The sequence below is a fragment of the Silurus aristotelis genome (assembly GCF_946808225.1).
Source record: "Silurus aristotelis genome assembly, chromosome: 27".
Lineage (NCBI taxonomy): Eukaryota > Metazoa > Chordata > Actinopteri > Siluriformes > Siluridae > Silurus > Silurus aristotelis.
In genome coordinates this window covers 8,063,153-8,077,340 of record NC_139600.1, presented here as the reverse complement: position 1 = coordinate 8,077,340, position 14,188 = coordinate 8,063,153, and the positions used below count along the sequence as shown (strand labels likewise).

The 14,188-nt window shown below is 34.9% G+C and overlaps 1 protein-coding gene across 2 annotated transcripts in view; it reads right to left on the bottom strand.

Annotated features, from left to right (window-relative positions):
- The window catches only part of rbpms (RNA binding protein, mRNA processing factor), a 31,815-nt gene extending 17,946 nt beyond the window's left edge, over window positions 1-13,869 (bottom strand). For both annotated transcript variants that reach the window (XM_083532608.1, XM_083532609.1), the window contains exons 1-3: window positions 13,233-13,869; window positions 980-1,057; window positions 430-468 (exon numbers count right to left, since the gene is read on the bottom strand). In XM_083532608.1, the coding sequence (XP_083388734.1) occupies window positions 430-468; window positions 980-1,057; window positions 13,233-13,289 (174 nt within the window). In that variant the 5' untranslated portion in view covers window positions 13,290-13,869. The remainder of the gene's footprint in view (window positions 1-429; window positions 469-979; window positions 1,058-13,232) is intronic.
- Window positions 13,870-14,188: the final 319 nt, after the last annotated feature.

Sequence of the window (14,188 nt, the reverse complement as noted above, 5' to 3'; positions counted from 1 at the left end):
AGAAATAAAACTTTCTCTAGGTCCTTGTGGGAATTTGTCAATCAAAACAAAATGGGACAAGCAACACCAGGGCACACACATGCAGCTCTGGTGAAATAACAACAAACAGTACATTTCCAATGGCAGCTGTGCTTTTACTGTGTTTGAAGCCAGCTGTGTCTGAGTCAGTGTCCTTAATCCTAGCGCCGGGTAGAACACTTCTTATTAGAGTTATCATTATAATGTACAAGTTGTTTAAGGGCCATTATACTAGTGTATTGCACCGAACTATTGTAACCTATTATAAAACTATCTAACACTTCCCAGCACATGACATCAATATGGTCCAAACACATATGATCTTAATGTGTTTTATTTCACACACAATTTGCAGAAAAATGTACACTATGATTCTTATAAAGAGACAAGTTACATCTCACTGTGTCTTACCTGTTTTGATGTAAGTTTGATCAACGACCCTTCATATCCCTAAGACAAAAATAAGCGGTTAAAGTGTAATATTTTTTTCTAGATGCATACTTAAAGACAACTAAAGATAAACTTTGATCTATGACAACTAAAGATAAACCAGAATCTATATATTATTCTAATCTATAATATTATATAGATTAAATATAGAATGATTTACATTTTATGTTGCACTGAAATAAATGCACTCATACATTTTTCCTAAGTCTTTAATAATGTGTCTAGTTGTTTAAGAGCATAACTATTATATTGCCATGCAATATTTTCCAAAGATATGCCACAAAAGGCAAATCAAAATGTTCACTTAAAATTTTTGTTTTGATTTTTTTAAGCTTTTGAAGTTACAACATTTACTCTCACTTACTGCTACAGTCATAAACACTTGCGAACACTGTATATGCCATGAGACTAAGATTGCTGAACGCTGAACCCTTTTCCCTCAAGTACCTCAAGAATTTTCATCTCTACTCGGTTTGGATTCTTGGTGTCTAGGGTACAATGTGTAAGTTACCTTAAATGGCCTGAACAGCAGGTAAAGCTCACGAGGCTTGATGTCCAGTGGCAAACCGCTGACAAACAGAGTCCTAACCTGTGTAGTGAAGATGGAGAACTGTTATCACAGAGATGTTTCTGGGTTTTTGAGCAGTCAATTTAACAGCATTTAGCAAGAAACTGCTTTCTTTAACTCATAAAGGCTGCCTGAACACACCATAATGTATACAGTATGTGAAAGAATGTATAGACAGTACAACGTTGACCGAAGGTTTTAGCATTCCAGCCATTTTTTTTTAAATATATAAATAAAATGCCATCTTAGGCGCTTGATGATTAGGTAGGTCTTTAGTCTTAGTTTAAAGACAACCAGGTGGGTGAACAACAAGAATGAGATTGTTTCACCACCTGAATGCCAGCAAAGAGCCTTGACTGATGTCCAATCTAAGGCTAAAAGTGTTTAACTCAACTCAACTCAAGCTTTATTGTCATTCTTCCACATACACAGTATACAAAAGAACAAAATGCCCTTACTTTGGGCCAATGAAACAGCAAGAGTAACATTAAACATAAATAAATAAAAAGACATTAGGCATAGCAGAGTTAAGGTGCGATACATATGAGGTAGATGTTATAGATATTCAATTCGATACATTTTTATTTGATAGTTCTTTTAACAATGAACATTGTCTCAAAGCAGCTATACACAGATAGTGTTGTGATAAAAAATGAATATGTTCTTTATACGTGTAAGTTTGTCCCTGATGAGCGAGTCGGTGGCAACTGTGGCTAGAAAAAACTCCCTGAGATAAGGAAGGAACCTTGAGAGGAACCAGACTCAAGAGGGAAACCATCCTCATCTGGGTTGCAGCAAATGTCCATTTATGTCAGATAAACGATTTTGTGTGGTACATTGCTGGTAATTAGAGATATGAGGTTTGGGGAAAAACCAGATCGTTTTACAGAATAAGACTAGCTTAGAACTCGTGCGTACGTTAGCGTATGCTATAATGAAGGACAAAAAAAATCTTAAGAACTCATGCAATGATTTCAATGTTTGAAACAAGTTTTTTGGGAAATTTATCATGTTATTAATGTGACATCAAATCTACGCATCTACAAATTTTACAGGAAGCATCAGCTGTACAACACAGAAAGTACATGTAAGTACATACATACAATATTGTATATCCTATAATATCCTTGAATGAGGAATACTATTTAAGAAAAAAAGCAGCCATGTGGTGACATTTTTTCCATCAAAAGATGTGACAAGCACAAGTTGGCTTTCAATATACACAACATTACAGTGTTAAAAAAAAAAAGACAAATTTAAGACTTTTATTTCATCAAATCAGAAACAATCTGAAAGAAAGAATCTTATATTTATTTTTCTTTCTAAAATAAATTAGTTGAACTGAAGAGCACGGGTCTGTTCAGTCTATTCTCTCGGTGGCCAATCTGAACAGAGACCTGAGTGAGATCAGCTGCCAGTTATATGTCAAAACAAACAGTGATAACCTAGCAACTGGAGGCTCTGATTAGTCTGGCCAGATTAGAAGCTTTTGCATGTATCGTCTCATCTCTGAATCACAATCTGAATTTGAGACGGGGAATCTATCAGTTAGTTCCAGGAGGGGGTTTAGCGCTTGGCTGAACAGCTGTGAAATCACAACTTTAGTGAACACAAGAGATGTTTATTACATGGAAAATGATAAGAGAAGGGTTTAATGATGCACAAGAACATAAAATTTCATAGTGAGTGATGCTGTTTTCAAGTGTCTGGGATCGAACTTACAAATGAACCAAATTTCGATTCATTTTTAGATGCTGAGCCTGAGTGTCAAATTTGCTAGCTGTGTTGAATTACCTAATGTTATTGATGAGCAAGACTGTTAGCATACATTTCGACAGATTTGGCTACTGTTAAATAAGTTGGCTTGGAAAATCGAGACGTAAGTCTGATCTTAATTTCTTACGTCAGCCAATTTTACGACCAGCATCCACACGTGTGCAGAGATTATACTGCTACTTGCCTTACAGAAAAGGTCAAGCAGAAATAATGCAATTATTTATAATTTTGCTTGAGATTTCCTGTAGCAACATTACTTGACATCTCAATAATACGTCTGGAAATCTACACCTGTCAAACACTTGTTTAGATACTGATATACCATTTATATGTGTGTTTGACAACTGTGAGCTCGTCAAAAAAAAGCTAGCTAGCTAGCACATTAGGGAATTTGGGATGTTAGAAGAACATGGGGAAGTTTCCAGAGCATGCATCATCAAATAATGCAGAATGTATAGAAGGATTGTCACATGTAATTGTTTTTATTTTTAATCTTGTTCTCCCTCTCTTGCTCCTTCTCTTTCTCTCACTCCCTTTTTCTCACCTGATCACTCCTTGTCTCAGCTGAGAAGCCTTATTTCTCTCACTCTCTTTCTATCCTTCTCTCTCTCTCTCTCTCTCTCTCTCTCTCTCTCTCTCTCTCTCTCTCTCTCTCTCTGTTTTTCTCTCTCTTCCCTGTATGACTCATGACCATAAAAGGGTTTTTTCCTTGTTGAGGTCATACATGCTCAGATTGAGAGTGAGGAGAGGATTAAACACACACACACACACACACACACACACACACACACACACACACACACACACACACAAACTAATGAATGTTAGACATATCAAACCTTCACTAATTTCGCTCAGTTCATTGAGTTAACGCACACTGAGAGGAAGCGTAGTAAAATAATAACAAGGGAAGAGGCTGTTAATAAATGTTCATAAACAAACACATTCTGCAAACACTGTGATAAGATAGAAAGTAAAACATTAGTTTCATACTGAATTTCGGAAAGTTTTACTCCTGCACTAATAAGCGTGATTAAGTAACACATGGCAGCGTACTGTTCCCAATATAACAAACCAACATGTTTATTATGTTATATAAGAATCTGTTTATTTCCTAAGCAACATTGTGGTACTCAGATGTTTACACTGATGAAGCAACTCTCAGAAGAGGGGTAGAAGAGTATACAATAGAAAACACAAACAGACACACTCTGAGAAAAACAGACACTCACAGAAAAACTGAGAGAAACACACTTAGAAAGACAGACATTTGAAGAGAAAGTAAGAGAGACACACACTTAGAAAGATACACTCAGAGAAAAAGCCTGACACTCACGGAGAAAGACACACAGGTAGAGAATTAGAAACAATTTACAGAGACAGAGACAAGAAACACACAGGGACAAATGTCACAGAGAAACAGAGACAGATAAACATACACCCAGAAAAAAGACAGAGAGGCTCATGGAGAAACAGAAACAGACAGATGATAAATGGACTCAGACACTTAGTCAATGAAAAGACATTGGTTTATAAAATGCAAGAAAATCTGGATTTGTTCAACACTTTTAGTCACTGTGCAAGTGTTTTTGCACAGTGATAATATTTACCTCAGTTTTCTAAAATAGTTGAAAAACAAACAAATGATGAAAAAGGCCATTGTGCCAATTAAAACTAGAAAAAAAAAACTTGAGTACATATTTTCCTTGGATATGTTGATAAATTCATAGGAAACAATTCGGTTCATTCTGCACATCAACAGCTGATCAAATATCACTGAAAAAAAGCCCAACTTTGCATCAACAAGTAAACTCTGAGCAGGAAACAACACAGTGAGTGAACAATGTGGGAGGGAGTTTATATATATATATATATATATATATATATATATATATATATATATATATATATATATATATATATATATATATATATATATATATATATATATATATACATACAGTACAGACCAAAAGTTTATATATATTATATATACAGTACAGACCAAAAGTTTGGACACACCTGCTCATTCAAAGAGTTTTCTTTATTTTCATGACTATGAAAATTGTAGAGTCACACTGAAGGCATCAAAACTATGAATTAACACATGTGGAATTATATACATAACAAAAAAGTGAACTAAAAATATGTCATATTGTAGGTTCTTCAAAGTAGGCATCAAGAGAATGCCAAGAGTGTGCAAAGCAGTAATCTAAGCAAAAGATGGCTACTTTGAAGAAGTGTGACTCTACAATTTTCATAGTCATGAAAATAAAGAAAACTCTTTGAATGAGCAGGTGTGTCCAAACTTTTGGTATGTACTGTATATATACTGTGAATATTTATTTTTTTTTACACACACACACACACACACACACACACACACACACACACACACACACACACACACACACACACACACACACACACTATATTGACAAAAGTATTGGGTCACCTGACCTTTCCTGCTCTATGTGGGTCTTTTCCAAACTGTTACCACAAAACTGGAGGCACTCAAATGTACAGGATGTCTTTAGATGCACTATAATAACAATTTTGCATTCCCTTGAACCCAAACCTGTTCCAGCATGGTGATGCTCCTGTGCACAAAGTGAGCTCCTTGAAGATCTGGTTTACATGCTTTGGAGAGGAAGATCTTAAATGGCCTGTTATAGAGCTCTGATCTCATCCCTTCTCATACCTTTGGGATGAATTTGAACACTGACTGCACCCCAGGCCTTCTCACCTACATCAGTACCTGGCTTTACTAACACCCTTGTGGTTAATGAACACAAATATCCATAAACACACTCCACATTCTAGTGGAACATCTTGCCAGAAGAGTGAAGAGAATTATAAGAGCAAATTGGGAATAATTGTGGAATGCAATGCTCAAAAATCACATAACGTACTTCTGACCAGGTGAGCCAATACTTAACAATATAGTGTATATATTCCTATAAATATATATAATATAAGGGCTGTAATATGCTAAAATATTTAATCGCATGATTGTCATGAGTTTACTCAGGATTAATCGCACCTTAATTGCACATTGATACCCGCCACAGTTTGCCTAATTCAAACTTTATTTCTTCATTACTCGCATTTCCGGCTTTATTTCTCTCAATTCTGTGTGACAGATACAAACTTTCAAACAACACAGAAAACGCTGCAGAATGAAAAATGGATGAACGGGGAAAAAACAGCGAGGGGTGAGGAGAAGATTCAGCCCAAAGAAAGAGACAGAAAGTTTTTAAAGTTTGGGATCATTGCAAACGAAGACATAAAGAAAACTCAGTACACTGACCCTTTTTAAAGACATTTGAAATTGAATTTAATATTTGTATTTTGATACAATGTGGTAATTAATTGCACTAAATTGGTTTAGTTTTCACAGATATTCTTGTATGAAGTTTCAGCAATAAAATGTAATTTTTTCTAAAAATTACTATTTTAAGAGACCCGCCTCCTTTTCTATTGTATATTTAGTATTGCTCTTGAATGAAGAAAAAATACTTCAATTTAGTATTGCTCTTTAAAAGACAAAAAGTACAGGAAAGGACATTGTAAATAAATGTGTTGCAATGAAGGTTTTAATTTTGCCTCTGTTATATTGATTTGTTTTTTATTTATAAAATGAATAAAAAATGGTCAACAAAAAAGCGCACTGCATTAATCACTCAAAGAGGATCAATGTCCACACTCTACATGAAGTGGTATCCAAATGGCGCTGGTACGTCTTCAGATGGTTTGCGGAGTCGGCATCTAGTTTTTTTGAGGTCCACAATCTTCATGAAATGGGACGTGTTCAGTAGGGTTGCTATCAAAGGTCTATGGCACGGTAATCAAGATCTTCCTCTCCTAACCATGTAAACCATATTTTATATATATATAATATAAGGGCTGTAATATGCTAAAATATTTAATCGCATGATTGTCATGAGTTTACTCAGGATTAATCGCACCTTAATTGCACCTTAATTGCACCTTAATTGCACATATATATATATATATATATATATATATATATATATATATATATATATATATATATATATATATATATATATATATATATATAAATGTATGCATTTACCAACACTGACATTATAATTTATTATAATAAAAAACCATCAAGGGCAGCTCTTGTAATTACTGTACCACCCCAAAGTTAATTATTTTCCCTTAAATGCATGTGAGGAGCATATTCTCTTATTTCACACCAGTTACAACAGTTTCAGTCACTTAAACAACGACATTTTGCACTATTTATCTGTTTATATAACAACGTTGAACACCTGAGAAAGCTCTGACACTGGACACTTCTTTAATACACATTTTCTTACAGAAAACCTCACAATCTAAACGATTACACATTTTTTTAACCTGTTTTAGTAAATTGGTTCACCTGTTTAAAAGCTGTTACTATAGCAACACAATGACATGGCACACAATGGAACCATGGCATTAATGCAAACTTTGCAGCTGGAACTACCGTAAGTGCTGCTGTTATGTAAGGAATAATACACGATAGACTATGCTGTTAGATACAGATATGAAGGAGCACACCGTGCCGTGGAGTGGCACTAGATTTCAACCACAATGTGATTCGAAAAGGTTTGACACATTCAAATGTTGATCACAATTTATCATCAATGATTACCTCTACTCCATAAGACGAGTGAAAGCAGACTCTGATTGTCTCCCTCTGTTTCTCTCTCTCTCTCTCTCTCTCTCTCTCTCTCTCTCTCTCTCTCACACACACACACACACACACACACACACACACACACACACACACACACACACACAAACACTTGTTCTCCGACAGCCGTTTCTGACGCTAAGCTTTTTTGTCTTTTGAAATGTCGGACAAATGGCCGAGATAAGATGACAAATCCCCCAGAGCTTTTAAAAATAAACCGTGACAGAAGTACGTACACACACATATTACAAAGGCAGCTTTGCATCTGGCCTTTTGCTGACATGCAGAGTTGCATCGAGGGAGACACACTTGCACACTTACAGAAGGATACTGAGTTGCGCATACCAAAAAGTTTACAAAATGGATAAAAAGAAGTGGGTACAGGAAGTCGCTCTCTCTTGTCCCCCCCACCCCCAAAAAAAACCACACACAGTATCGCACAGTGGGAAAGGCATTCCTGCTTCCTCTCTCCTTGCCTGTCATCAGAGATCGTATTTTTCCAGTGAGAAAGTTCGATAAAGGTCACTGTTGTCACATGACCACCATTTTTCGCTCACATGACCTAGACTTCTTTGAGAAAACGGCACTTTAAGGAATTGCAACACGAGCTGCTTATCTTTATGAATAATCTTTATCATATCACAGTGTCATCGTGGGCATCTCATTAAAAAAAGATTTTTAGTGGAAATGTAACACTCTGGCCTAAAGAAACAGCCGTGTTTAGTTAGAAGAGCAATAAATTAATGACACCCTGTATATAGAGTTTCTTAAAAAGAACAAAGAAAAGAAAAGAAAGAAAGAGCCAGGGATGACGAAAGTTCTTGCTTAGGGGATAACGATGTGACAGTAAAAAAACAAGTAGTCTGTTACAATTACAAACAAAACTTAAAAACATTATAGGCTTATGAAACTATGAGAACAAGAAGTGGATTTTAACCTTGTTAAGGCAACCTTAAAATCTTGCTTATGAAACAAACAAACAAACAAGAAAGTGCACCCATAAGCCAGTTCCGGTTAACTTAACACACAAACATAATTAGAGAAAACAAAGATGCTGACCAGACACAATGTCACATGACTTAAACACTGATCACTGCTGCTGTTTTACCACAAACCATTTGAGTTTCTGATTTCTTAGGAGGTGTGGCTGATTTTATATAACTGCAAAAATGTATTCTGAAAATTGATCTCTGAAATGAATCCCAGGTTTAATATAAAATGCTGGGTTTGTATTAATGTACCGATTCTAACGCTAATAGATGATTTTCTGGTGGATGCAGCACATTATCAAATATATAATACTATTTAAAAAAGGGTTCTGTTTAACAAAGAAATAATTTATATCCTTTGACGTTGTGAAGATTTTGGGTAGTTTTTTTCCACCAGGAGATGTTTATGTTACTTTTATGGAATAAGTCTTAGGTCTCTGCGCTTTTTAACACTCCCAATGTTTTACAGAAAGTATGCATTTTTAGTTTAATTGTTTTCAGTAGAGTGTTAGAGCAAAGCTGGTGAAAGAATGAGTGATCACAGGAATGAACTTGTCCTGTGGATTTTATACGACGCAATATGTTTGGTGCATCGTTAATTAAGGAATGTCAAAGGCTCCCAAATTGCTGTGGTATGTTAGGAATAACATGTGACACACCGCATGGTTAGCTCAGCATAGCTCCATGGCTGTTACAATTTTACAGGTCAAATAAAAGGAAAATAAATGTCCTCACATCAACAATGGATAAAATAAACATGCTTTTTAAATCTGTGTTAATGTTGATGATTACGTGTCCGTGCTGTTTAATATCATGGACATTAATATAACTCTGTCATTCCTTTTAATTTTCAAGCAGTTCTTAGATTAAACCAATCAGATTCAAAATTAATGTTAGCTCTTTTGAAGCTTTCAGTACCTTTACCATGAATTTAACCATTAACCTGTACAAAGAGCCGGCTCCATGAACATGTGTTTTACATAGGTTTGTAGAAGAATGTTGAATGGCCTGCTATAGAGCTCTGATCTCAACCCTACTGAACACCTTTTAAATAAATTGGATCTCTACATGCGTATCTGACTTTACTAAAGCCCTTGTGGCTGAATGAGCCCAAATCTTCAAAAGCAACTCTCCAAAATTTAGTGGAACATCTTCCCAGTAGAGTGGAGGCTCCTATAACAGCAAATAGGAACTGAATGTAGAATGGGCTGTTCAAAAAGCACAAACCAATGTTGTCAACAAACTTTTGTCTATATAGAGAGATCATATAGTTTACCCTGGCTTTCTTGAATATTATGTTATTTCTGACTGAAACTCAGAAGTCTAGACTAAGAAAATGCACTGATTCTTACAAATGAATCGGTTCTTAATCAGTTAATGACGTTTAATAGTTTTATTGAAAAACTCCATCCCTCAAATGTGAATGTCAGGAGATGCTCAGAGTAACCTTATCTGAACCCAAAAGCCCAAAACAAAACTAAGATTTTAATATTTCAATGAAATTTTACCAGAGCAACAAGTCTTTATGCTGACCAGTTATGAAGTTATGAGATTAAAATGTTTTGTTTTCAAAGAAATACAAAAAAGCAAAAGAAAATCCCAAATATTGCACAATTCTAATAAAATGTTTTAGATTTGATGTTATCTCTAAACCATAATGTATATTTGTTCTATTTTGATATAAACTGCATGAATGAAGTACGTTGATTAAAGCCAGGTTCATTTAAACAAAATGTTAAACATAATATCAGAATTTTAAAGATTTCAGTAGAAGTTCTTATTTTCTATTAAATTAAACAAAAACACGTTGTGATTTTTATGAAAGACGGATACTATCCAAGCACATCCAGTGGTTTTATGCATGTCACATGTAATGGACTTGCATGTTTCACAGTACTTTTGGATTCGTTTGGCTTAATTTTTGTACTTCTTTATTGTTTGTAATTTCGCTCATGAGTCGTTCAAGTTCACATGCAATTCCGTATTGTTTATTCTATGTTGTTTGTTTGTTTTATTATTTGAATTCACAAGTGCAATTTTGCAAGAAAAAACCTTTTGAGAGTTTTTTTAAATTACAGCATCACATAAGCCTACATAAGTGTGCTACCATTTCTACTGGGAATTGTTTGGTATTCAGCTACTACAGGAAACAGGATGTCAGTGTAGTTTGTACTGTGGGAAACATGGGCATACCATGAAGTAGTATCAGGGTGGAAATGATATTTACAAACACTAGTTTAAAAGTGCATTAGATTAAATGTGTTGTCTAACAATTAAGCACTTATCAGTCAACATCACATCATCATAGTTGTGTCCTAAATGAAGTACTATACTCTTTTTGGGATAGGGTAGGAGACCAACCATCTTACATATCCCTCAGCTAATATGCAGTTGCTGCACTGCATATGCTGTACAGTGTGTAGTGTGTTGTGTCTCATAGGGAACACTAAAGTTGTTTTACTATGCCCAATGCACATAATGCAACACTGCTTTATTTAGCAGAATACAAATTCAACTGAAACTTATGTATTCAGTTTTATGTCAATGATTATGTCAATGATAACTTTTATTCTCAACATGATTGCAAAGCCTGTCAGAATTAATAATCTATGCAAGCAAATCATGCGACCCAAGCAGCAGCACCCAGAGATGTGCATTCAGGAGAGGCAGTGCTTCACCTGTTATATTCCAATAAAAAATACATGTAAATAAAATGTGAACTTATATATTTTTTAAACAAAGCCTGTGATGCCTGTACTGTGCAATCCCATTAAAATAAACTGAGCAGGGAATAAGCATGTGCCAGTGACAATTTCAAAAATATAACCAATATACTTTATGTAGACCTTTTATTTGCATTGCAACTCTTTCCATAGTCTAGGGAACTGGTTTCACAAATCTGTGTACAAGATATTTAAATATTTAGGTAAACTGCAATAAATGTTTTTTTTAAAAGGACCATTAGAGACACCCATTTACTCCAGCCACAATGACGAGTTTTCCCCCTCATGCCATTGGCTTGCTCATTAGGGACAAACTTGCAATATTAAGGAACTTATACATTCTTTTATTACTGCTTTATCTCCATCGATCTGCTTTGAGACAATGTCGAGGGTGAAAAGTGCTATACAAATAACATTTTTTAATGAAAAAACAGATTGAGGACCTGCTGATTGCATAACAACCAAAACATAAATACAAAAAACTTTTTGAGAATTTAATAATTTAATCTCTTTGGTGTTTTATATACATATATATATATATATATATATATATATATATATATATATATATATATATATATATATATATATATATATATATATATATAAATGTATGTATGTGTAAATCTGGATGTCTGTCCATTGTCTCACCCACCCTTCACCTCAATGCATGTCACTATCAGCACCTGGTATCAAGATTGCAACTGCAATTATAACCACTGCACATACTGTATGTAATAGCCTCCTCTTTATGTGCTCTCCATATAATTTTGAACATATGTTTATAACCTTTTCATAAACACTGTATCCATGACCACTGTACTCATTGCATATAACCCTCTTTCTCTGTACTGTTTATTTATATTTATATTATTCACAGCATATTATTCATACATTCATCATTATTTCTTTATAACTATCATATATCATAGATAGGGTTGCAAAGTTTCGAAAACTTCCAGGAAAATTTCTATGGGAACTTCATCTGGGGACGTCATAGGAAATAATTCGAAATTTGTATACAATGTATACAAACTGTTTCATATACAAACATAAATATAAACATTTTGACGTGTTATGTAAGGAAAGATGCATTCTTTCCTAACATAACACGTCAAAATGTTTATATTTATGAGCATGTTGGGGGCATGGCCTTAGCCCTGCATTAAGTGTGCTGTGTGCATGTGATTGAGGAATGTGAAGGGTAGAAATTAATCTAAAGTTGCATTAAATCTGGTTGTTTTAACCAAGATTATTATTTTTTCAACTACATTCAAGTTTCCTAAAACAGGCTAACCTGCAATTTTGTAAATTCTCTGTTTATTCCCATAGATTTCTGTTTATTCCCATATTTCCCCCTTACTTCCCATTGCAAATTTCCAGAATAAAATATTCAAGGAATTTTGCAACACTAATAATAGCTTATAATAATAGCTTACCAACCTGTACATACATAAATATTTTTGCTACCAATGAACTTCTGGTTTGATGCTGTATTTGTTTGATTGCCTTGTATTTTAACATGTGCAATAACAATAAAGTTGAATCTAATCTAATCTAATCTAATCTAATCTAATCTAATCTAATCTAATCTGTCCCCTTCCCTTGCTCTGCTACATAATCAAAGATGAAACAAGTGTCTAACATTTCACACCATGTTTTTCGGTTCAATCTTGGAATTTCCACTGCAAACACATTAATTCGATTAATATATGGTACAAAATAGTGCATAATCTGGGACTCGTCTCGAGTTCAAGACGCTACAGTACAGTACAGTACGTGTGAAAATGATTGACAGGATGCACAACCAATCATAAACCAGCATTCCGGCTGGAGTTCAGTTTTCCAAAAAACGGGTTTTCTCGATCACTCAATATACACTTGTGCTAAGGCTAGGAGTTTAACCTGTTTATTGTATCATGTTTTACTTTTCTCACGTGTTATTCATACAAGTAAGACACGTTTAAAAAAAACGATTGTGGCACCATTAATGAACTCACCTCTTCCTCGGAGCCGTTGCTGTACTCGCTAGTCTCGTTTTCCATTTGGCTGTTCATCTTTGACAGAAATGGTATGTTTCTTTTTTAAATCCTTCCCCAGTTAATTAAATTTGAGAAACCGTGTGAGTAAAAGTCTCAAATTTTAATATAACGTTGATATAAAAGGCATTATTGCTTTAGGTTGAACTAAATAAAAACAACCGGTCGCTGTTCCTGCCGCTTTTTTTTAAAAGAGGAACGCTGTAACGGCTGCTGCTGGAGCGCGAGCTGAGCGCGTGCGTTTGCGCAGAATGATATTCGCAGCGCGAGCGCCTCTTTCTCTGTCTCTCTCCCTGTCGGAAGTCCGCGAGGCTTTGTGGGAAAGTTTCGCTCTCGCGCATCAGAGAAGGAGGCTCTTTACCGACCCGTGAACAGACTCTCCTCAGACCCACACGGGGGGGGGGTTCGGACGTAGAGTTTAGCAAACTGACGACGAGCAAACACCCGAGACAAGATTAACTCTTTACAGGAGAGAGAGAGAGAGAGAGAGAGAGAGAGAGAGAGAGAGAGAGAGAGAGAGAGAGAGAGAGAGAGAGTCCTGAGATTTCCAGGTGCCCGTTATTGTGGCCGTCTAGACAACAGGCCACGCCCCCTGCGTGACATCATTATTGTAGGACATGTTGGGCTTTTAGATATTTTTTTATAACAAATATACAAATAAATAAACAAATAAAACAAACTTCTCAAACAAGTGGGTCATCTTTAAAATATAAATGAAAACAAAACAAAAACTATATCCTGATATTTTGAACTTTAGATTGAAGTGCGTTTTTAAATAAATTTACAAATGGCTGTGAAATGTAAATGCAAATATTTACCAAAAAAGTTTTTTTAAATACTGTTTAGATATAATGCATAAAATAATAAATAGATAAATGAATAACTAACTTCACTTCTTAAACATATAAGCAATTACC